Genomic DNA, 27,576 nt, shown 5'->3' with positions numbered 1-27,576 from the left:
AGAACCCTCACAGTACTGTACAGTATGAGTGATTATACTATACATGTTGATGATAACTAGAACCCTCACAGTACTGTACAGTATGAGTGATTATACTAGACATGTTGATGAGAACTAGAACCCTCACAGTACTGTACAGTATGAGTGATTATACTAGACATGTTGATGAGAACTAGAACCCTCAAAGTACTATACAGTATGAGTGATTATACTAGACATGTTGATGAGAACTAGAACCCTCACAGTACTGTACAGTATGAGTGATTATACTAGACATGTTGATGAGAACTAGAACCCTCACAGTACTGTACAGTATGAGTGATTATACTATACATGTTGATGAGAACTAGAACCCTCACAGTACTGTACAGTATGAGTGATTATACTAGACATGTTGATGAGAACTAGAACCCTCACAGTACTGTACAGTATGAGTGATTATACTAGACATGTTGATGAGAACTAGAACCCTCACAGTACTGTACAGTATGAGTGATTATACTATACATGTTGATGAGAACTAGAACCCTCACAGTACTGTACAGTATGAGTGATTATACTATACATGTTGATGAGAACCAGAACCCTCACAGTACTGTACAGTATGAGTGATTATAGACATGTTGATGAGAACTAGAACCCTCACAGTACAGTACAGTATGAGTGATTATACTAGACATGTTGATGAGAACTAGAACCCTCACAGTACTGTACAGTATGAGTGATTATACTAGACATGTTGATGAGAACTAGAACCCTCACAGTACTGTACAGTATGAGTGATTATACTAGACATGTTGATGAGAACCCTCACAGTACTGAACAGTATGAGTGATTATACTATACATGTTGATGAGAACTAGAACCCTCACAGTACTGTACAGTATGAGTGATTATACTATACATGTTGATGAGAACTAGAACCCTCACAGTACTGTACAGTATGAGTGATTATACTATACATGTTGATGAGAACTAGAACCCTCACAGTACTGTACAGTATGAGTGTTATACTATACATGTTGATGAGAACTAGAACCCTCACAGTACTGTACAGTATGAGTGATTATACTAGACATGTTGATGAGAACTAGAACCCTCACAGTACTGTACAGTATGAGTGATTATACTAGACATGTTGATGAGAACTAGAACCCTCACAGTACTGTACAGTATGAGTGATTATACTAGACATGTTGTTGAGAACTAGAACCCTCACAGTACTGTACAGTATGTGATTATACTATACATGTTGATGAGAACTAGAACCCTCACAGTACTGTACAGTATGAGTGATTATACTATACATGCTGATGAGAACTAGAACCCTCACAGTACTGTACAGTATGAGTGATTATACTATACATGTTGATGAGAACTAGAACCCTCACAGTACCGTACAGTATGAGTGATTATAGACATGTTGATGAGAACTAGAACCCTCACAGTACTGTACAGTATGAGTGATTATACTATACATGTTGATGAGAATTAGAACCCTCACAGTACTGTACAGTATGAGTGATTATACTAGACATGTTGATGAGAACTAGAACCCTCACAGTACTGTACGGTATGAGTGATTATACTATACATGTTGATGAGAACTAGAACCCTCACAGTACTGTACAGTATGAGTGATTATACTATACATGTTGATGAGAACTAGAACCCTCACAGTACTGTACAGTATGAGTGATTATACTATACATGTTGATGAGAACTAGAACCCTCACAGTACTGTACAGTATGAGTGATTATACTATACATGTTGTTGAGATCTAGAACCCTCACAGTACTGTACAGTATGAGTGATTATACTAGACATGTTGATGAGAACTAGAACCCTCACAGTACTGTACAGTATGAGTGATTATACTAGACATGTTGATGAGAACTAGAACCCTCACAGTACTGTACAGTATGAGTGATTATACTATACATGTTGATGAGAACTAGAACCCTCACAGTACTGTACAGTATGAGTGATTATACTATACATGTTGATGAGAACCCTCACAGTACTGTACAGTATGAGTGATTATACAAGACATGTTGATGAGAACTAGAACCCTCACAGTACTGTACAGTATGAGTGATTATACTAGACATGTTGATGAGAACTAGAACCCTCACAGTACTGTACAGTATGAGTGTCATACTATACATGTTGATGAGAACTAGAACCCTCACAGTACTGTACAATATGAGTGATTATACTAGACATGTTGATGAGAACTAGAACCCTCACAGTACTGTACAGTATGAGTGATTATACTATACATGTTGATGAGAACTAGAACCCTCACAGTACTGTACAGTAATGGAGTTATACTATACATGTTGATGAGAACTAGAACCCTCACAGTACTGTACAGTATGAGTGATTATACTATACATGTTGATGAGAACTAGAACCCTAACAGTACTGTACAGTATGAGTGATTATACTAGACATGTTGATGAGAACTAGAACCCTCACAGTACAGTACAGTATGAGTGATTATACTATACATGTTGTTGAGAACTAGAACCCTCACAGTACTGTACAGTATGAGTGATTACACTATACATGTTGATGAGAACTAGAACCCTCACAGTACTGTACAGTATGAGTGATTATACTATACATGTTGATGAGAACTAGAACCCTCACAGTACTGTACAGTATGAGTGATTATACTATACATGTTGATGAGAACTAGAACCCTCACAGTACTGTACAGTATGAGTGATTATACTACACATGTTGATGAGAACTAGAACCCTCACAGTACTGTACAGTATGAGTGATTATACTATACATGTTGATGAGAACTAGAACCCTCACAGTACTGTACAGTATGAGTGATTGTACTATACATGCTGATGAGAACTAGAACCCTCACAGTACTGTACAGTATGAGTGATTATACTATACATGCTGATGAGAACTAGAACCCTCACAGTACTGTACAGTATGAGTGATTATACTAGACATGTTGTTGAGAACGAGAACCCTCACAGTACTGTACAGTATGTGATTATACTATACATGTTGATGAGAACTAGAACCCTCACAGTACTGTACAGTATGAGTGATTATACTATACATGCTGATGAGAACTAGAACCCTCACAGTACTGTACAGTATGAGTGATTATACTAGACATGTTGATGAGAACTAGAACCCTCACAGTACTGTACAGTATGAGTGATTATACTATACATGTTGATGAGAACCAGAACCCTCACAGTACTGTACAGTATGAGTGATTATACTACACATGTTGATGAGAACTAGAACCCTCACAGTACTGTACAGTATGAGTGATTATACTATATATGTTGATGAGAACCAGAACCCTCACAGTACTGTACAGTATGAGTGATTATAGACATGTTGATGAGAACTAGAACCCTCACAGTACTGTACAGTATGAGTGATTATACTATACATGTTGATGAGAACTAGAACCCTCACAGTACTGTACAGTATGAGTGATCATACTATACATGTTGATGAGAACTAGAACCCTCACAGTACTGTACAGTATGAGTGATTATACTATACATGTTGATGATAACTAGAACCCTCACAGTACTGTACAGTATGAGTGATTATACTAGACATGTTGATGAGAACTAGAACCCTCACAGTACTGTACAGTATGAGTGATTATACTAGACATGTTGATGAGAACTAGAACCCTCACAGTACTGTACAGTATGAGTGATTATACTATACATGTTGATGAGAACCCTCACAGTACTGTACAGTATGAGTGATTATACAAGACATGTTGATGAGAACTAGAACCCTCACAGTACTGTACAGTATGAGTGATTATACTAGACATGTTGATGAGAACTAGAACCCTCACAGTACTGTACAGTATGAGTGTTATACTATACATGTTGATGAGAACTAGAACCCTCACAGTACTGTACAATATGAGTGATTATACTAGACATGTTGATGAGAACTAGAACCCTCACAGTACTGTACAGTATGAGTGATTATACTATACATGTTGATGAGAACTAGAACCCTCACAGTACTGTACAGTAATGGAGTTATACTATACATGTTGATGAGAACTAGAACCCTCACAGTACTGTACAGTATGAGTGATTATACTATACATGTTGATGAGAACTAGAACCCTCACAGTACTGTACAGTATGAGTGATTATACTAGACATGTTGATGAGAACTAGAACCCTCACAGTACAGTACAGTATGAGTGATTATACTATACATGTTGTTGAGAACTAGAACCCTCACAGTACTGTACAGTATGAGTGATTACACTATACATGTTGATGAGAACTAGAACCCTCACAGTACTGTACAGTATGAGTGATTATACTAGACATGTTGATGAGAACTAGAACCCTCACAGTACTGTACAGTATGAGTGATTATACTATACATGTTGATGAGAACTAGAACCCTCACGGTACTGTACAGTATGATTGATTATACTATACATGTTGATGAGAACTAGAACCCTCACAGTACTGTAGAGTATGAGTGATTATACTAGACATGTTGATGAGAACTAGAACCCTCACAGTACTGTACAGTATGAGTGATTATACTATACATGTTGATGAGAACTAGAACCCTCACAGTACTGTACAGTATGAGTGATTATACTATACATGTTGATGAGAACTAGAACCCTCACAGTACTGTACAGTATGAGTGATTATACTACACATGTTGATGAGAACTAGAACCCTCACAGTACTGTACAGTATGAGTGATTATACTATACATGTTGATGATAACTAGAACCCTCACAGTACTGTACAGTATGAGTGATTGTACTATACATGCTGATGAGAACTAGAACCCTCACAGTACTGTACAGTATGAGTGATTATACTATACATGCTGATGAGAACTAGAACCCTCACAGTACTGTACAGTATGAGTGATTATACTAGACATGTTGTTGAGAACGAGAACCCTCACAGTACTGTACAGTATGTGATTATACTATACATGTTGATGAGAACTAGAACCCTCACAGTACTGTACAGTATGAGTGATTATACTATACATGTTGATGAGAACTAGAACCCTCACAGTACTGTACAGTATGAGTGATCATACTATACATGTTGATGAGAACTAGAACCCTCACAGTACTGTACAGTATGAGTGATTATACTATACATGTTGATGATAACTAGAACCCTCACAGTACTGTACAGTATGAGTGATTATACTAGACATGTTGATGAGAACTAGAACCCTCACAGTACTGTACAGTATGAGTGATTATACTAGACATGTTGATGAGAACTAGAACCCTCACAGTACTATACAGTATGAGTGATTATACTAGACATGTTGATGAGAACTAGAACCCTCACAGTACTGTACAGTATGAGTGATTATACTAGACATGTTGATGAGAACTAGAACCCTCACAGTACTGTACAGTATGAGTGATTATACTATACATGTTGATGAGAACTAGAACCTCACAGTACTGTACAGTATGAGTGATTATACTAGACATGTTGATGAGAACTAGAACCCTCACAGTACTGTACAGTATGAGTGATTATACTAGACATGTTGATGAGAACTAGAACCCTCACAGTACTGTACAGTATGAGTGATTATACTATACATGTTGATGAGAACTAGAACCCTCACAGTACTGTACAGTATGAGTGATTATACTATACATGTTGATGAGAACCAGAACCCTCACAGTACTGTACAGTATGAGTGATTATAGACATGTTGATGAGAACTAGAACCCTCACAGTACAGTACAGTATGAGTGATTATACTAGACATGTTGATGAGAACTAGAACCCTCACAGTACTGTACAGTATGAGTGATTATACTAGACATGTTGATGAGAACTAGAACCCTCACAGTACTGTACAGTATGAGTGATTATACTAGACATGTTGATGAGAACCCTCACAGTACTGAACAGTATGAGTGATTATACTATACATGTTGATGAGAACTAGAACCCTCACAGTACTGTACAGTATGAGTGATTATACTATACATGTTGATGAGAACTAGAACCCTCACAGTACTGTACAGTATGAGTGATTATACTATACATGTTGATGAGAACTAGAACCCTCACAGTACTGTACAGTATGAGTGTTATACTTTACATGTTGATGAGAACTAGAACCCTCACAGTACTGTACAGTATGAGTGATTATACTAGACATGTTGATGAGAACTAGAACCCTCACAGTACTGTACAGTATGAGTGATTATACTAGACATGTTGATGAGAACTAGAACCCTCACAGTACTGTACAGTATGAGTGATTATACTAGACATGTTGTTGAGAACTAGAACCCTCACAGTACTGTACAGTATGTGATTATACTATACATGTTGATGAGAACTAGAACCCTCACAGTACTGTACAGTATGAGTGATTATACTATACATGCTGATGAGAACTAGAACCCTCACAGTACTGTACAGTATGAGTGATTATACTATACATGTTGATGAGAACTAGAACCCTCACAGTACCGTACAGTATGAGTGATTATAGACATGTTGATGAGAACTAGAACCCTCACAGTACTGTACAGTATGAGTGATTATACTATACATGTTGATGAGAAGTAGAACCCTCACAGTACTGTACAGTATGAGTGATTATACTAGACATGTTGATGAGAACTAGAACCCTCACAGTACTGTACAGTATGAGTGATTATACTATACATGTTGATGAGAACTAGAACCCTCACAGTACTGTACAGTATGAGTGATTATACTATACATGTTGATGAGAACTAGAACCCTCACAGTACTGTACAGTATGAGTGATTATACTATACATGTTGATGAGAACCCTCACAGTACTGTACAGTATGAGTGATTATACAAGACATGTTGATGAGAACTAGAACCCTCACAGTACTGTACAGTATGAGTGATTATACTAGACATGTTGATGAGAACTAGAACCCTCACAGTACTGTACAGTATGAGTGTTATACTATACATGTTGATGAGAACTAGAACCCTCACAGTACTGTACAGTATGAGTGATTATACTAGACATGTTGATGAGAACTAGAACCCTCACAGTACTGTACAGTATGAGTGATTATACTATACATGTTGATGAGAACTAGAACCCTCACAGTACTGTACAGTAATGGAGTTATACTATACATGTTGATGAGAACTAGAACCCTCACAGTACTGTACAGTATGAGTGATTATACTATACATGTTGATGAGAACTAGAACCCTCACAGTACTGTACAGTATGAGTGATTATACTAGACATGTTGATGAGAACTAGAACCCTCACAGTACAGTACAGTATGAGTGATTATACTATACATGTTGTTGAGAACTAGAACCCTCACAGTACTGTACAGTATGAGTGATTACACTATACATGTTGATGAGAACTAGAACCCTCACAGTACTGTACAGTATGAGTGATTATACTAGACATGTTGATGAGAACTAGAACCCTCACAGTACTGTACAGTATGAGTGATTATACTATACATGTTGATGAGAACTAGAACCCTCACGGTACTGTACAGTATGAGTGATTATACTATACATGTTGATGAGAACTAGAACCCTCACAGTACTGTACAGTATGAGTGATTATACTAGACATGTTGATGAGAACTAGAACCCTCACAGTACTGTACAGTATGAGTGATTATACTATACATGTTGATGAGAACTAGAACCCTCACAGTACTGTACAGTATGAGTGATTATACTATACATGTTGATGAGAACTAGAACCCTCACAGTACTGTACAGTATGAGTGATTATACTACACATGTTGATGAGAACTAGAACCCTCACAGTACTGTACAGTATGAGTGATTATACTATACATGTTGATGAGAACTAGAACCCTCACAGTACTGTACAGTATGAGTGATTGTACTATACATGCTGATGAGAACTAGAACCCTCACAGTACTGTACAGTATGAGTGATTATACTATACATGCTGATGAGAACTAGAACCCTCACAGTACTGTACAGTATGAGTGATTATACTAGACATGTTGTTGAGAACGAGAACCCTCACAGTACTGTACAGTATGTGATTATACTATACATGTTGATGAGAACTAGAACCCTCACAGTACTGTACAGTATGAGTGATTATACTATACATGCTGATGAGAACTAGAACCCTCACAGTACTGTACAGTATGAGTGATTATACTAGACATGTTGATGAGAACTAGAACCCTCACAGTACTGTACAGTATGAGTGATTATACTAGACATGTTGTTGAGAACTAGAACCCTCACAGTACTGTACAGTATGTGATTATACTATACATGTTGATGAGAACTAGAACCCTCACAGTACTGTACAGTATGAGTGATTATACTATACATGCTGATGAGAACTAGAACCCTCACAGTACTGTACAGTATGAGTGATTATACTATACATGTTGATGAGAACTAGAACCCTCACAGTACTGTACAGTATGAGTGATTATACTATACATGTTGATGAGAACTAGAACCCTCACAGTACTGTACAGTATGAGTGATTATACTATACATGTTGATGAGAACCCTCACAGTACTGTACAGTATGAGTGATTACACAAGACATGTTGATGAGAACTAGAACCCTCACAGTACTGTGCAGTATGAGTGATTATACTAGACATGTTGATGAGAACTAGAACCCTCACAGTACTGTACAGTATGAGTGTTATACTATACATGTTGATGAGAACTAGAACCCTCACAGTACTGTACAGTATGAGTGATTATACTAGACATGTTGATGAGAACTAGAACCCTCACAGTACTGTACAGTATGAGTGATTATACTATACATGTTGATGAGAACTAGAACCCTCACAGTACTGTACAGTATGAGTGTTATACTATACATGTTGATGAGAACTAGAACCCTCACAGTACTGTACAGTATGAGTGATTATACTATACATGTTGATGAGAACTAGAACCCTCACAGTACTGTACAGTATGAGTGATTATACTAGACATGTTGATGAGAACTAGAACCCTCACAGTACAGTACAGTATGAGTGATTATACTATACATGTTGTTGAGAACTAGAACCCTCACAGTACTGTACAGTATGAGTGATTACACTATACATGTTGATGAGAACTAGAACCCTCACAGTACTGTACAGTATGAGTGATTATACTAGACATGTTGATGAGAACTAGAACCCTCACAGTACTGTACCGTATGAGTGATTATACTATACATGTTGATGAGAACTAGAACCCTCACGGTACTGTACAGTATGAGTGATTATACTATACATGTTGATGAGAACTAGAACACTCACAGTACTGTACAGTATGAGTGATTATACTAGACATGTTGATGAGAACTAGAACCCTCACAGTACTGTACAGTATGAGTGATTATACTATACATGTTGATGAGAACTAGAACCCTCACAGTACTGTACAGTATGAGTGATTATACTATACATGTTGATGAGAACTAGAACCCTCACAGTACTGTACAGTATGAGTGATTATACTACACATGTTGATGAGAACTAGAACCCTCACAGTACTGTACAGTATGAGTGATTATACTATACATGTTGATGAGAACTAGAACCCTCACAGTACTGTACAGTATGAGTGATTGTACTATACATGCTGATGAGAACTAGAACCCTCACAGTACTGTACAGTATGAGTGATTATACTATACATGCTGATGAGAACTAGAACCCTCACAGTACTGTACAGTATGAGTGATTATACTAGACATGTTGTTGAGAATGAGAACCCTCACAGTACTGTACAGTATGTGATTATACTATACATGTTGATGAGAACTAGAACCCTCACAGTACTGTACAGTATGAGTGATTATACTATACATGCTGATGAGAACTAGAACCCTCACAGTACTGTACAGTATGAGTGATTATACTATACATGTTGATGAGAACTAGAACCCTCACAGTACTGTACAGTATGAGTGATTGTACTATACATGTTGATGAGAACTAGAACCCTCACAGTACTGTACAGTATGAGTGATTATACTATACATGTTGATGAGAACTAGAACCCTCACAGTACTGTACAGTATGAGTGATTATACTATACATGTTGATGAGAACTAGAACCCTCACAGTACTGTACAGTATGAGTGATTATACTATACATGTTGATGAGAACTAGAACCCTCACAGTACTGTACAGTATGAGTGATTATACTATACATGTTGATGAGAACTAGAACCCTCACAGTACTGTACAGTATGAGTGATTATACTATACATGTTGATGAGAACCCTCACAGTACTGTACAGTATGAGTGATTATACTATACATGTTGATGAGAACTAGAACCCTCACAGTACTGTACAGTATGAGTGTTATACTATACATGTTGATGAGAACTAGAACCCTCACAGTACTGTACAGTATGAGTGATTATACTATACATGTTGATGAGAACTAGAACCCTCACAGTACTGTACAGTATGAGTGATTATACTAGACATGTTGATGAGAACTAGAACCCTCACAGTGCAGTACAGTATGAGTGATTATACTATACATGTTGTTGAGAACTAGAACCCTCACAGTACTGTACAGTATGAGTGATTATACTATACATGTTGATGAGAACTAGAACCCTCACAGTACTGTACAGTATGAGTGATTATACTAGACATGTTGATGAGAACTAGAACCCTCACAGTACTGTACAGTATGAGTGATTATACTATACATGTTGATGAGAACTAGAACCCTCACAGTACTGTACAGTATGAGTTATTATACTATACATGTTGATGAGAACCCTCACAGTACTGTACAGTATGAGTGATTATACTATACATGTTGATGAGAACTAGAACCCTCACGGTACTGTACAGTATGAGTGATTATACTATACATGTTGATGAGAACTAGAACCCTCACAGTACTGTACAGTATGAGTGATTATACTATACATGTTGATGAGAACTAGAACCCTCACAGTACTGTACAGTATGAGTGATTATACCATACATGTTGATGAGAACTAGAACCCTCACAGTACTGAACAGTATGAGTGATTATACCAGACATGTTGATGAGAACTAGAACCCTCACAGTACTGTACAGTATGAGTGATTATACTAGACATGTTGATGAGAACTAGAACCCTCACAGTACTGTACAGTATGAGTGATTATACTATACATGCTGATGAGAACTAGAACCCTCACAGTACTGTACAGTATGAGTGATTATACTAGACATGTTGATGAGAACTAGAACCCTCACAGTACTGTACAGTATGAGTGATTATACTATACATGTTGATGAGAACTAGAACCCTCACAGTACTGTACAGTATGAGTGATTATACTAGACATGTTGATGAGAACCCTCACAGTACTGTACAGTATGAGTGATTGTACTATACATGCTGATGAGAACTAGAACCCTCACAGTACTGTACAGTATGAGTGATTATACTATACATGTTGATGATGGTTTGTAATTATTATTGCAACCCTGGAATTTCAGGAATTAGTTTTTTGTTTCAACTATTTATTTTTCACAAGTAAAGTACTATATGCAAAGATATAGAAAAAAATAAAGGCTATTGAAGCAAATTGCTGCATTTCTGATTCATTCTTGTTACATATACTTTAGTACAGTCAATAAAGTGAAAAGGTGTTATTCTTATTCTATAATGAAATACTGATTCATGTGAAAAATCATTCAAACTTCAGAGAGAAAAGTGAATCATTTATGTAATGCTCCCTGTTGTTAGTGTTTTTTAGGTCACTGTGTTATGATTGACAAGTTATGCTTTCTGAGTGAGAATTGTTGCCAGTGTTATGGTCGAATGAGCTTATTTTGAGACATGTATAAAATGTTTTGGTGGTTTGAGTGAGTTTTGGAGGAGAGATCAACTGTTTGGCCAAGATGCATGTTGGTAATGCAGACTGTGTGAAGAGTTTTGAAGAAGTGGCTTCAGTATCGACCGATGCTTGTTAGCAATTGAAAAACACTGTAATTGGGAATAAAGAGACGAGGCAACAGGATAGATAATATGCAACATATTCCTCTGACAGCGCCTGCTATAGAGGTCCTGGATGTGACTCTCCATCCATTCTGCTGTGCCCTGAGCAGAGTGACAGATGACCGTGTGTCTGAGTAGTGACTTACTGTCCAAGTCTACTGGCCTGCGTGTCCAGGCCTGACCAGTCCTGCCCGTCTTTCATCTGACCTGAATACCAAACCGACTGGAACGTTTGTCTGGTGGGCAAACCGCTCACGTTGACGTGGAGGGGCTGCTATCCGATCGCTGTCTGTCTCTGTGTGTGAGGCAGAGGTATGTGTGCCTGTGTGTGTGTGTGTGTGTGCGTGTGTGTGTGCGTGTGTGTGTGTGTGTGTGTGTGTCTACGTGCTCCTGTGTGTGTGTGTGTGTGTGTGTGTGTGTGTGTGTGCCTGTGTGTTTGTGTGTCTACATGCACCTGTGTGTGTGTGTGTGTGTGTGTGTGTGTGTGTGTGTGTGTGTGTGTGTGTGTGTGTGTGTGTGCCTGTGTGTTTGTGTGTCTACATGCACCTGTGTGTGTGCCTGTGTGTGTGTGTGTGTGTGTGTGTGTGTGTGTGTGTGTGTGTGTGTGTGTGTGTGTGTGTGTGTGTGTGTGTGTGTGTGTGGGTGGTGCCTGTGTGCCTGTGCGTGTGTGTGTGTGTGTCTATGTGCAACTGTGTGTGCCTGTGTGTGTGTGTGTGTGTGTGTGTCTGCTTGTCTAGTTGCATGTGTATGTGTGCACCCTGCACTGTGCCCATGGCCTTGTTTGTAGACTGTCAGTCACTGTGGACAGCCGCTTGCCAAACAGAACAGAGAGAAGCACAGCAGAGCGGCACCGGGACAGACTGAGCATGCTCACACCAGGCCTGTCCGTCATCGCTAGCTGGGCTGAGGAGAATGAGTCATGACCAGAGTCACCTTGTTTATTACCATACAGCTAGCCTGATCCCAGATCTGGTAGTGCTTTTGCCTACAGTCTTAGAAAAAAAGGTTCTGGATAGAACCAAAAAGGGTTCTATGCTTGCTTCATATATGGCACCCCTATAGGTTCTATGTAGAACCCTTTTGTAGGGTCCTTTGATCAGAACCCCAGGGGTTCTTCTTCACTGAACCAAAATTGATTCCATATAGAACCCTTTTGTTCCATACAAATTGGTTCTATATGGAACCAATTTTGTTTCTATATAGAACCTTAAAAGGTGCCATATATGAAGCAAGCATATAGCCCTTTTTATCTAAGAGTGTTCTCCATTGTGATTGTCAAGCATGACAATTGCATAAGCAGTTGGCTGGAGAGCAGAAACAGACCATATTTCTCTCAAGATTCTCATCAGAAAAGAAATGGGCAGAACTTGGTACGGTAATGAAAACGCATAAAACAAGTCATGCAAATTAGCCACACATCCTGACTGTAGCAGCGACACACGGCCACTCACATAATTACATCTGAAATCCCAAATAAACAGACGAATCAAATGAAGTCCCCACATGTGTGTGGACTGGGACTAGAAGACCTGTTTAAAAAGAGGAAGATCACATTCTAATAGTTTTTGCTCCATTACTGTAAGTACATATGACAGCGCAAGTCAGTCATAATGTTGTCTTCCACAAAATAGCATTGAACTATCACATGGCTTCCATAGCCTCAGCCATAAAACAGGGCCCTTCAAACAACAAACGAGGCCGTTCCGAGGAGGACACCACCCATTAGAGCCATCGGATTTTCATTCCACCAACAGGTATCAGAGGACCAGCGTTCAGCGGTCTGTTTAATAATCATAAGCCAGTACGAGGTCGGCGCCCTTATTTGTCTTTTTAAAAGCTTTTTTCCCCATCCAAATTTAACAATGTGGCTTTGTCAGGGTCCGCCGCCGACAGATCAATGTCTAATTGGATTTCCTACAACCTTCAATGGACGACCCGCGTTTAAAAATGAACGCTGCAGAACTTGAGAAATAATAATCATGATACAACGACTACGCTCCGAGCTCGGTTATTACACACCGTAGGGGGCTGGGGGAACGACACGGCCCATAGTGTTACTATTGATTTATATCCCACACACAAACGACTTCAGATGAATGGTGCTCGGGCCACGATTCACCTGGGGAAACAGGGTAAAAAAAGCTTCTAAACTGGACGACTTCATTGTGGTTTCAAACTTCAGAGTTTGCAGGGACAAGCTATGCTTCTGGGGAGGGTGTTTTTCCGTGTCCTCCCTCTTCATCTCACTGAGCTGTTCTAGTTACTTTTTGATCTGTCTTGTCCTGTTCATTTCCTCAATGCTCCTGTCCTGTTCATTTCCTCAACGCTCCTGGCCTGTTCATTTCCTCAACGCTCCTGTCCTGTTCATTTCCTCAACGCTCCTGTCCTGTTCATTTCCTCAACGCTCCTGTCCTGTTCATTTCCTCAACGCTCCTGTCCTGTTCATTTCCTCAACGCTCCTGTCCTGTTCATTTCCTCAACGCTCATGTCCTGTTCACTACCTCAACGCTCATGTCCTGTTCACTACCTCAACGCTCCTGTCCTGTTCATTTCCTCAATGCTCCTGTCTTGTTAACTTTCTCAATGCTCCTGTCCTGTTCATTTCCTCAATGCTCCTGTCCTGTTCATTTCCTCAATGCTCCTGTCCTGTTCATTTCCTCAATGCTCCTGTCTTGTTAACTTTCTCAATGCTCCTGTCCTGTTCATTTCCTCAATGCTCCTGTCCTGTTCATTTCCTCAATGCTCCTGTCCTGTTCATTTCCTCAATGCTCCTGTCTTGTCCTGTTAACGTCCCCAATACGCCTATCCTGTTTAAACCTCTTAAAGATCTCTAGAGATCGGTGTTCCACCCTCGGGACGGTTGAGGTAATGTGCGCTAATGTGATTAGCATGACGTTGTTAGTAACAAGAACATTTCCCAGGACATAGACATATCTTATATGGGCAGAAAGCTTAAATTCTTGTTAATCTAACTGCACTATCCAATTTAGAGTAGCTATTAGAGTGAAAACATACCATTATATTGTTTGAGGAGAGTGCACACTTTTGAAAATGTATATATTGACCAATTAGGCATATTTGGGCAGACTTGATACAACATTTTGAACAGAAATACAATGGTTCATTGGATCAGTCTAAAACTTTGCACATACGCTGCTGTCATCCAGCGGCCAAAATCTAAATTGCGCCTAAAGTCCTAACTCAGATTATGGCCTTTCTCTCCTATTTCAAAGATGATGGAAGAAAAAAAAAAAAGAAAAAAACACGTTTTTTTATTTTTTTAATTTTTTTACCAGATCTAATGTGTTATATTCTCCTACATTAATGTCACATTTCCACAAACTTTAAAGAGTTTCCTTTCAAATGGTATCAAGAATATGCATATCCTTGCTTCAGGTCCTGAGCTACAGGCAGTTCGATTTGGGTATGTCATTTCAGGCAAAACGTTTAACCTGTTGGGGCTAGGGGGCAGTATTTTCACGGCTGGATAAAAAACGTACCCGATTTAATCTGGTTACTAATCCTACCCAGTAACTAGAATATGCATATACTTATTATATATGGATGGAAAACACCCTAAAGTTTCTAAAACTGTTTGAATGGTGTCTGTGAGTATAACAGAACTCAAATGGCAGGTCAAAACCTGAGAGATTCCTTTACAGGAAGTGGCCTGTCTGACCATTTCTGGAACTTCTTTGCCATCTCTATCTTTTACAAAGGATCTCTGCTCTAACGTGACACTTCTTACGTCGTCCATGGGTGCTCAGAGCCCGGGAAAAACCTGAATGTCGTCATCCCAGCCCCCGGCTGAAACACATTATCGCCTTTCTCAAGTGGCCGATCAAGGGACTGTGGGCTTAGGCGCGTGACCTGGCCGCCCCCGTCTTTGTGATTTTTTCCTCTGTTTGCCGAAAAGGAGATTCCCGGTCGGAATATTATCGCTTTTCTACGAGAAAAATGGCATAAAAATTGATTTTAAACAGCGGTTGACATGCTTCAAAGTACGGTAAAGGAATATTTAGAATTTTTTTGGCACGAAATGCGCCATGCGCACGACCGTTATTTACCATTTCGGATAGTTTCTGGAACGCACGGACAAAACGACGCTATTCGGATATAACGATGGATTATTTGGGACCAAACCAACATTTGTTATTGAAGTAGAAGTCCTGGGAGTGCATTCTGACGAAGAACAGGAAAGGTAAGACCATTTTTCTTATAGTAAATCTGATTATGGTGAATGCTAAACTTGCTGGGTGTCTAAATAGCTAGCCCTGTGATGCCTGGGCTATGTACTTAGAATATTGCAAAATGTGCTTCATCCGAAAAGCTATTTTAAAATCGGACATATCGAGTGCATAGAGGAGTTCTGTATCTATAATTCTTAAAATAATTGTTATGCTTTTTGTGAACGTTTATCGTGAGTAATTTAGTAAATTGTTAGCGAATTCCCCGGAAGTTTGCGGGGGGTATGCTAGTTCTGAACGTCACATGCTAATGTAAAAAGCTGTTTTTGATATAAATAAGAACTTGATTGAACAAAACATGCATGTATTGTATAACATAATGTCCTAGGGTTGTCATCTGATGAAGATCATCAAAGGTTAGTGCTGCATTTAGCTGTCTTCTGGGTTTTTGTGACATTATATGCTAGCTTGAAAAATGGGTGTCTGATTATTTCTGGCTGGGTAGTCTGCTGACATAATCTAATGTTTTGCTTTCGTTGTAAAGCCTTTTTGAAATCGGACAGTGTGGTTAGATTAACGAGAGTCTTGTCTTTAAATAGCTGTAAAATAGTCATATGTTTGAGAAATTGAAGTAATAGCATTTCAAACGTTTTGAAAATCGCGCCACAGGATTCAACTGGCTGTTACGTAGGTGGGACGAATTCGTCCCACCTAGCCCAGAGAGGTTAAAAAAGGATTCGATCCCTTCCTCAATTCTCCTGTCTAATCCTGTTAACTTCCTCAAAGCTCCGGTCCTGTGCTGAGGGTTCTGCAGCACCCCCTGATAAATCACAATAAAAAAGTATTTACTTCCCACCCAAACGAAATCAGTGCAATAGGCCTTTATTACACCTGTGAGAGCGGAGCAAAAAAACTTGTCAGCAGAGCAGGGACAAAACATTCTGGATTTTTTCTCTGCTTTGTTCTGAGCTGTGTGCTCTGGTCTAACCTGCAGCCTGTGTCCCCTAGTCTAACCTGCAGCCTGTGTCCCCTAGTCTAACCTGCAGCCTGTGTCCCCTAGTCTAACCTGCAGCCTGTGTCCCCTAGTCTAACCTGCAGCCTCTGTCCCCTGGTCTAACCTGCAGCCTCTGTCCCCTGGTCTAACCTGCAGCCTCTGTCCCCTGGTCTAACCTGCAGCCTCTGTCCCCTGGTCTAACCTGCAGCCTGCAGCCTCTGTCCCCTGGTCTAACCTGCAGCCTGCAGCCTCTGTCCCCTGGTCTAACCTGCAGCCTCTGTCCCCTGGTCTAACCTGCATAACCTGCAGCCTCTGTCCTCTGGTCTAACCTGCAGCCTCTGTCCTCTGGTCTAACCTGCAGCCTCTGTCCTCTGGTCTAACCTGCAGCCTCTGTCCTCTGGTCTAACCTGCAGCCTGTGTCCTCTGGTCTAACCTGCAGCCTGTGTCCTCTGGTCTAACCTGCAGCCCGTGTCCTCTGGTCTAACCTGCAGCCTCTGTCCTCTGGTCTAACCTGCAGCCCGTGTCCTCTGGTCTAACCTGCAGCCTGTGTCCTCTGGAGCCTCTGTCCTCTGCTTGTCCCTCTGTACTGTGCTTACCTGCTCTGTCCTCCTCTATCCTCCTGTTGATTTTTCTGGGCAGGAAGTCACGGTATCCTCTGCCCGGGAGTGACTCACTCCTCCTGGGCTCCACTTCACAGGAGCTGTGACATCGTCAGCGTGAGACAATCAGCCCGATGCGATCGGTATCGATCTCCCGCAGGGGGGAGGGAAAGTCGGCCGGTGGATGAGAGGAAAAAGGGAGGGAACGATGCAAACATGAAAGGAAAGGAGATCTGTCAGGGCCCCGGGAGAGGGTCGAGGTGGTCGAAGAGAGGAGAGGGGGATGAGAAGGAAAGAAGGCCTCAGGCGTGACCGGATGTCCCTATCCCACGCAGGGATATCGTCCCAGCCGTTTGAAACACCCTTCGTTAATCAACTGCTAATCCGCAGTGGTGTAAAGGTAAACTCCCAACGTTCTTTCAGCGTTAATTAAACCTAACATGTCCTCCCCTGTTATGTCATCCTCAAGGTCGTCAACACGGACAGGGGAATACAGACCGGCATCGTGCTGGATGGCTTTGTACCCTGGCTGAGGACCCCTGGGTGCACAGATGCTGGGTATGAGCTAATTCCTGTATGATTCCATGATGATTTAAACTGGTGACAGTTCCCTGTTCATTATCTCAAACGTGAATAATATTGGTCGCTATACAGCTAGAGTTGGAATAGTAGTCGGTGAATATGTTATTTGGCAGACTGGGTTCATAAATTGTCTTGTAATATATACCATTAAGCAGACTCTTTTATCCACATTTAATTACAGTCACGCGTGCACACATTTTACATACAGGTGGTCCTGGGAATCGAACACCCTATCCTGGCGTTGCAAGCACCATGTTTTACCAACTGAGCTATAGAAATCTCGTCTAGAGAGTGTGTTAAGATTCTCTAATTACCTCTTACACACACACGCCCCCCTGTTCCATCCCCACACTCTCCCTCGCTCTCGTTCATCCTCATCCCCTGTGGCACAAGGACAATGAGATGCGGCGTTGAAGTGCTAATGGCCATTAGTTTCCAGGTGGTTTGACCCGGCTCTCCGTGGCACCACATCAGCATGGTGATTGGCTGGGATAATTCCCCCTGGGCCTTAATGACTGCTACCAACCATTTATCTTTTAGTCAAAGAGCAAGGCTATAGCTTTAAGAAGACACACACGTAAGGGCTTGTGGAAATACATGGGTGGACGGACAGATGGACGGACAGATGTCAATGCACACCAGCATTCATGCACACACACACTCCCCCCTATTGCCTAGTCAGTTTTACCCCTACCTACATGTACATATTACCTCAACTACCCCGTACCCCTGCACAGTGACTCGGTACTGATACCCCTGCACAGTGACTCGGTACTGATACCCCTGCACAGTGACTCGGTACTGGTACCCCTGCACATTGACTCGGTACTGGTACCCCTGCACATTGGCTCGGTACTGGTACCCCTGCACATTGGCTCAGTACTGGTACCCCTGCACATTGACTCGGTACTGGTACCCCTGCACAGTGACTCGGTACTGGTACCCCTGCACATTGACTCGGTACTGGTACCCCTGCACATTGGCTCGGTACTGGTACCCCTGCACATTGGCTCGGTACTGGTACCCCTGCACATTGACTCGGTACTGGTACCCCTGCACATTGACTCGGTACTGGTACCCCTGCACATTGGCTCGGTACTGGTACCCTTTATATAGCCTCATTATTGTTATTTATTGTGTTACTATTTATTTTTTTCTTATTTTTTAACTCTGTATTGTTGGGAAAGGACTCGTGAGTAAGAATTTCACGGTAAAGTCTACACCTTTTGTATTCGACACATGTGACAAATAAAATTTGATTTGACACACACACACACACGCACACGCACAGCTGTAACCCAAGCTTGTAACCCGCATGTGCTGGAGAAGAATCACTTCTCTCTTTGACGAACAGAAAGGAGACAGAGAAAAGACGGACTGGAGTAGCGAGAGCAGCAGGGCCACAACCTTTATCTCCCTCCATAGCAGACAGAGAGACAGACGGACTGGAGTAGCGAGAGCAGCAGGGCCACAACCTTTATCTCCCTCCATAGCAGACAGAGAGACAGACGGACTGGAGTAGCGAGAGCAGCAGGGCCACAACCTTTATCTCCCTCCATAGCAGACAGAGAGACAGAGAAAGACGGGGCTGTGATCTTCAGTGGTGGAGGGCTGAGGGATCTTAGCTCATTTATCGGAGAGGAAATGAGAAAACATTCTACTGTGAAGCCCAGGCCACAGGCTTTGTTACACACTGTGGGGGTCAGCGGGGTTCACATATAAGGTCAAATAAAGGTCAAGGGCCATCTGGCTTTCTCTGTACGTTCCGAGAAAGGCTTGCCGACAGCGTATCTGTTTCTAAGAAAGATTTAATGCTGAATGGATGGATATGACTTTTTTCTCTTCTTTATCATGTCCTGCTACTTTCTCCCTCTCTCACTAGCATCGTCATTCTTGCAGAGAAAAAATGTATATATAAATCACACACTTTCAGACACACACTCACACGAACGCACAAGCACGCACGCACTAGGGTTTAAGAGCGGGAACCGCTATTTCCCGGCCAAACCCATTATCGTTTCCGGGGATAAATAATGGAGATGAACTGGTATATTATAATCAATTATTTCTACGAACAGCATGACGTGAAATGGAACTGGTCAATTATATACAATGTCTAAATAGATATATATAGAAATAGAGAGAGAGAGAGAGAGAGAGAGGTAGTTTCAATTGCTTTGGCAATGTAAACATATGTTTCCCATGCCAATAAAGCCCTTTGAATTTAATTGAGAGAGGGGGCGGGGAGAAGAGACAGAGAGAGAGAGGGAGAAAGAGAGAGCGAGAGATAGACAGATAGAGAGAGAGAGAGAGAGAGAGAGAGAGAGAGAGAGAGAGAGAGAGAGAGAGATAGACAGATAGAGAGAGAGAGATGGGGACAGGAAGTGAAGAATGGCCAGTAGTGTCCAGACAGACAGAGCGTGGCAAGATGGAAGGAAGGAGGGAGGGAGGCTGTTAGATTATCTCTCTCTGTGCAGACCTCCCTCTGCTATGATTAAGATCAGACACGTCAGCACTCTGGACCTGATGGATCCCCAACATTAACACACCCTCCCTCTGCTCTGTGTGTGTGTGTGTGCGTGTGCGTGTGTGTTTGTGTGTGTGTGTGTGTGTGTGTGTGTGCATTTAATGGTGTGCCCTCAATTACCTGAGGGGGTATTGGTGTGAGCATGAGAACACGTATGTGTGTGTGTATGTGTGTGTGTTTCAAGCCGGGCCTCCTCCATTACCTCAGGTCAGAACAAAGACCCAGGCGTGGCTAGGGGGGATCAGTGATGGAGTTCAGCGGATAAGCAGTGTGTGTGTGTGTGTGTGTGTGTGTGTGTGTGTGTGTGTGTGTGTAGCAGTGGGCTCAGGTGCTAGCCTCTCGTAATGACTAGAGCTGAGCACACAGGTTTGAAGAAGAGCACCGTACAGCATATTCTGGCCCCAGGGCACAGCTGGGAGATATAGGATAGTATAGGACACACACACACATTGGCATGCGCACAAACGCATACCAACGCACACACACACGCACAAATACACGCACAACATTATTTCACTCATACCAAATTGTTATATAAGAAATGCCTTCCCACACACTGCAGACACACATACATTCTCTCTCTCTCTCTCTCTCTCTTTCTCTCCCTTTCTCCTGCGTTTCTTTTCTAAGGATGCACCAAAACAAAAGCACGATGCCTCTGTCTCTTAAACCCCTAATAATAACAGCGGCCATATTGTCCAACACCTGCCTCACCATCTCTTAACCTCCGCTTCCCATCCCTCCTTCCCTCCATCCCCATGGCCAAACACGGCCGTCGCCAGTCTCTCTAATCTATCATCAACCCCCCCCCAATCTGGATCTGAGCAGCAGCACTGGGCTTGGCTTGTCAGCCTGTTTATTTTTGTCTACAACGGAGAATGATAGTGTTTGTCCCAGCGTACTGTCTGACAGACAAGAGGGAATGTAGGCGGAGGATGGTTAGCTTAGACAGGATGGTTAGCTTAGACAGGATGGTTAGCTTAGACAGGATGGTTAGCTTAGACAGGATGTGCAACGGAATGATGACCATGATCTGAGATAGTGGTCCGCAGCATTCCAGTCTCAAGAGACAAATCAAATCAAATGTTATTTGGCACATTCATCGTAAACAACAGGTGTAGACTAACAGTGAAATGCTTACTTACGGGTTATTTTCCCACAATGCAGTTAAAGATCAAAAATAAAACAGAAATAGTGGCACAAGGAATAAATACCATATATTTCTTGTGCCTTGGGGGTTAGACGTTAACACAGCGTCTGTTGTGGCTGTAAAGTACAATCCATGAACAGGAATGAGATACGACCAGGAACAACTCTAGTCCGGTCATGATGTCAGGAGAACCAATGGGTAATTCCACGCACTATCCCAATATCTTTGTTTCTCCTCATCCTCATACCATTAGAAAGTAACCTCACATCCTTCCCCCGACGAGGAAATGAAGACAATTGATTGGTGACAACATTGCCATGCCAACGGCGGAACAAGTGGAAATGTAATCCCTGCGTGAAACCCCCAAAGGACCCCGCAGGATTTGCATTCCCAAATTGAAGTCCGACCTCCCCATTTACAGCCAAGCTGTCACTTCAAACAAAATAATTTTGTTTGAAGTGTTTTGTTGCCTTTTTGCCATTTGTCAAGTGTTTAATTTAAATCTTCCTTTGATAGCCTTTCGGGTGACATTGAAAATCAATAAATTATCATGAAGCAATCATAACAACACATAGCCTATTCATCATATCGCTAATAACTACCTAAAATAGGCCATTAACACTTTGATGAACTCTGACCTTTTTGTACCACGTCATCTGCAACCAGCTTTAATAATATAACTATATTTCAGATCTCATTATTATTCTCATGGTGTTAGTCTATGGAGTCTTCACTGACATGGTGTTAGTCTATGGAGTCTTCACTGGCATGGTGCTAGTCTATGGAGTCTTCACTGGCATGGTGCTAGTCTATGGAGTCTTCACTGGCATGGTGCTAGTCTATGGAGTCTTCACTGACATGGTGCTAGTCTATGGAGTCTTCACTGACATGGTGCTAGTCTATGGAGTCTTCACTGACATGGTGTTAGTCTATGGAGTCTTCACTGACATGGTGCTAGTCTATGGAGTCTTCACTGACATGGTGCTAGTCTATGGAGTCTTCACTGACATGGTGTTAGTCTATGGAGTCTTCACTGACATGGTGCTAGTCTATGGAGTCTTCACTGACATGGTGCTAGTCTATGGAGTCTTCACTGACATGGTGCTAGTCTATGGAGTCTTCACTGACATGGTGCTAGTCTATGGAGTCTTCACTGACATGGTGTTAGTCTATGGAGTCTTCACTGACATGGTGTTAGTCTATGGAGTCTTCACTGACATGGTGCTAGTCTATGGAGTCTTCACTGACATGGTGTTAGTCTATGGAGTCTTCACTGACATGGTGTTAGTCTATGGAGTCTTCACTGACATGGTGTTAGTCTATGGAGTCTTCACTGACATGGACTTGTGTTGAAGTGAATGTCATTGATACGCCCCCGTCTTTTGGGCAGATTCACATATCGTTGTTTAATGTTCATTTGATCTGATAATCAAATTGTCTCTGAGATACAGATTACGACTTCAATGACCAGATTGCATGTAGAATAGTGTAGAATACAATAGAAAGAATAGCTAAGAATAGAAAGTAGAATATTATACATATATTATAACATAGAATAGAACAGAAATTGTAAGTTGAATTTGATTGATGGCATACTTCCATCGTCAAATCACATTCCAACACATAAACCCCCGGCCACTCCAGCCCATGTCAACCAAGGATAACCCATCCAAAATAGATGTGACTTATCTCCATTGTGGCTCAGGGCTGTCATGCATCCATGTTTAATGTCTCGCCGACACGCCAAAGAATCTTCTCCTGACTCGTCGAGGGGGTCCTAAACTAGTGTGATGTCACCATCAAAGAGTTGGCTTTGAAGAATCACCCGCCGCGTTTAGTGTGCAGCGCCGCCAAATCCACAAGCGCCACAAAACAGTGTTCTGAAATCCACACAGAAACCGTGTCTGAACAGCTTTGATCTATGTGGATCGACGTCAAATTATGGCTCACTGGGGATTCACATAGAGCAAGACTGTGTATTGATGCCACCCTATAGCATGTAGCGATAGCTAGAGGAATAACGCATTAGTAATAGCAGCAGCAATAGTACCGTTCAAAAGAGATGCTCTGGTTATTCTGTCATCAAGGCCGGTTACTGCTTCAAACACCAAGACTACTCATATCAGAAACACTGTGGCAAGCTGCAGCTTCAGAGCACCATTGTCAGTCACCCCCCTCCCCTCCCCCCTAGGTAATGAAGAGGTGAGCCTATATCTGTCCGAGGGGGAGCCATCTTTTATGTGTTTTCTGCTGCTCGCCTATTGATCTGTTTGTTCGAAGCAACAGTCTGGTTTCAGCTGGGTCAAACCAGGAAATAAAACACACAGCCGAGGCATGTTGCAGCAATATGGATCCCTACTCTGCCTGGCCGCCTGCGTTTCTCACAGAGGATACAGTAACAAGGAGAGGAACGATAAACAGATGGGAAAAGACAGAAGAGGAAAAGTTAAGGAAAGGAGGAGGAGATGTGCAGACAAGGGGAAAGGTGACTTGTACAGGAAAATAGACCTGGGAGAGAGAGAGAGCGAGCGAGCGAGAGAGAAAGAGCGAGAGAGGGAATTCATTATGTTAATATTGTAAATTAATCACTTCATTCCCAAAGTATGCTTTGGCAATATCTACATTGTTTTGTCATGCCTAAAAAGCTATTTTAATTTAATTGAGAAAGAGAGAGTGAGGCAGAAGAAATGAAAAACAGTGCTATAGTGCTAGATATGTGGTTATCGGTCTGTCTGTCTGTCTGTCTGTCTGTCTGTCTGTCTGTCTGTCTGTCTGTCTGTCTGTCTGTCTGTCTGTCTGTCTGTCTGTCTGTCTGTCTGTCTGTCTGTCTGTCTGTCTGTCTGTCTGTCTGTCTGTCTGTCGTCTCGCTCTCCCTCTGTCGCTCTCCCTCTGTCGCTCTCCCTCTGTCGCTCTCCCGCTGTCGCTCTCTGTCTCTCTGTCTCTCTCTCTCTCTCTCTCTCTCTCTGTCTCTCTCTCTCTCTGTCTCTCTCTCTCTCTCTCTCTCTCTCTCTCTCTCTCTCTCTCTCTCTCTCTCTCTCTCTCTCTCTCTCTCTCTCTCTCTCTCTCTCTCTCTCTCTGTCTCTCTCTCTGTCTCTCTCTCTCTCTCTGTCTCTCTGTCTCTCTCTCTCTCTCTCTGTCTCTCTGTCTCTGTCTCTGTGTACAGGGGGGAACGCGGCCCATTAGTCAGCGCACGTTGACATTTATCACTTTGAGGGATTTCACTCATATCTGGAGGATATTGGGAGCCATGGTGGGAATAACACCTCTGAAAATGCATCTGCACAATTGGATTTGGGACCAGGAATGCCGGCGGCCTATGGGAATGGCTGGGGGCCTCGCGAAAAACCCGCACCTCTCTGTCTCTCACACACGCTCTCGCCCTTTTATTTGGTAGAAATTAAATGCCTTCCGGCGTATTTTAGGTTATTTTGAAGTCGCCGGCAGATTTGATTGCAGGAAGCCATTATGAAAACAGAAGGGGAAGAACATCAGCAATTGGCAGGCGGGGTCACCTCATCCAAACTTATTTGCATATATATTATTATGGGCGGCCCCAGGGGCCCCGGGGCGTGCTGGGTATATTACAGACTAGGCCGCCCCCCCTGACCACCCCGCGCCAAATTGAGTTGAAAAGACAAATAGATGAAAAACAAGTAAATAGATCCGCAACTTTTGACAGGTTTGTTTATCTGTCAGAGACAGAGCATTGGATGGAAATATTCATGGTAATGGTTGTATCTCAAATCGTATCCTTTTCCTATATAGTGCACTACGTTTACCATAGAGCTCTGGTCAAAAATAATACGCAAATAGGGTGCCATTTGGAGCGCACCCTCAATATTGGTATGCCCCCGCTCTCTCCCCATCCAGACAGGATTTCCATAGGATCCATTTCACACGCCGTCCACTTTCACAGCTGGGTTTCTGTCATAGTTAGAGAAGGCTGTTTACCTGTGCCTTGAGCCACGACGAATGGTCTATCTAAAGCCATTAACATATTCACATTAACATGTGATTTGATCTGGCTCTTTGTCCCGCTAAGAATTTCATCCACAGTCATGTTTAGCCACTAATGAACCACTGGGTTCCCCTTCCACCTGATCACTGAATGTTTTTCAATTGACCCATCTATCAAGTGAGAAAACCTTTCCTCCGCAAGCCTCATCACGTCTCCATGAGGACATGATATAGTTCCCTAGCAACATCCTTACTCAGTGAAGATACTCTATCAGCATGATTTAGGTTGGAGCAGAAACCTGCATAATCACTTAGGCTACAATCGAGGACTAATGTTGAGCAAACGGAGCATTTAGTTGGTCTTATGAAACCACTCTTAGATATCTTGTATGTTAACACATTGCGGTTTACATGACATAGACGTGACATAAACCTGACATCAACGTGACATAGCCTTGACAAGATCCCAAACAACCAGCGTAGGTACACGTTCACATGCATTTCCCCTCTAGCCCTCTAGGGGCACTATGGTCACCTCACCGCGGTGAAGTTCATGACCTTAAAGAACCAGACGGGGAACTTTTCAACACTCGTAAAGCATTACATGGGACACACTACCACCCTTACAACAAGCTACCTCTCAGCACACGGTCACACTTCCCCTCCAGACCTCCAGGGGCACTATGGGTAACTCACCACGGTGAAGTTCATGACCTTGAGGATCCAGATGGTGAGCGCCAGGTTGACGATCATGGTGACCAGGAGCAGGAGGATGAAGAAGTAGAGGCAGCGCTTCCTCCAGCCGTAGATACCCACCGGGTAGGCCTGGGCACCTTGGTGTACCCGCTGGCTCAGGGTGTTGGGCTGGGCCGCGAGGATGTACTGCTCCTGGGTCATCTGGAGGAGGAGGAGAGAACAGAAATGCTGGTCAGACTTGGGATTCAAACCCACAATCCTCCAACTGATGAAGCACTTCTCTAACCTCTAGGCTATCTGCTGCCTTCTGTCACTTCCAAGGTAGGGATGGAGAGAGAAGGTGCAGTGAGAGGAGAGAGGACAGACATGGATGGGGGATGAGGGTAAAGACAGAGATAGGTGACAAAGAGATTAGGGAGGTGAGGTTGGAGGTTAGCGGAGATGGGGGAAGCAATGGAGTGGAAGGCGCGAACAGGAAGAGGGAGACTGAGAGGTTAGTGAGGGGAGAGGGGATGAGGGAAAGGGTTAGGACCAATGGGACAGGGAGAGGGTTAGGACCAATGGGACAGGGAAAGAGAGAAAGGGTTAGGACTAACAGGACAGGGAAAGAGAGGATGGGAGGCAAGAAAGAGGGGTCAAGGTTAGAGAGAGAGAGAGAGAGAGAGAGAGAGAGAGAGGGGGAAGGAGAGGATATGGATGAAGTGAGGCAGAAAGCGGAAGAAGATGACATAGAGGAAAGGAGGAAGAGAAGGTCAAAGAGAGGAGAGGAGGGATGGGGGAGGAGCACATGGGAGATAGAAAGAATGGACATATGACGGAGAGAGAGAGAGAGAGAGAGAGAGAGAG

The 27,576-nt window shown here is 42.3% G+C and overlaps 1 protein-coding gene across 1 annotated transcript in view; it reads right to left on the bottom strand.

The window, feature by feature from the left end:
• LOC106602199 (zeta-sarcoglycan) overlaps positions 1-27,576 on the bottom strand; it is a 298,764-nt gene that overhangs the window by 92,791 nt on the left and 178,397 nt on the right. Inside the window, exon 2 of the mRNA XM_045716437.1 lies at positions 26,731-26,931. Coding sequence (XP_045572393.1) covers positions 26,731-26,931 — 201 coding nt within the window. The remainder of the gene's footprint in view (positions 1-26,730; positions 26,932-27,576) is intronic.

Source organism: Salmo salar, chromosome ssa04 (genome assembly GCF_905237065.1).
Source record: "Salmo salar chromosome ssa04, Ssal_v3.1, whole genome shotgun sequence".
In the NCBI taxonomy this organism is placed as follows: Eukaryota; Metazoa; Chordata; class Actinopteri; order Salmoniformes; family Salmonidae; genus Salmo; species Salmo salar.
This window is presented reverse-complemented; position numbering and strand designations above follow the sequence as displayed.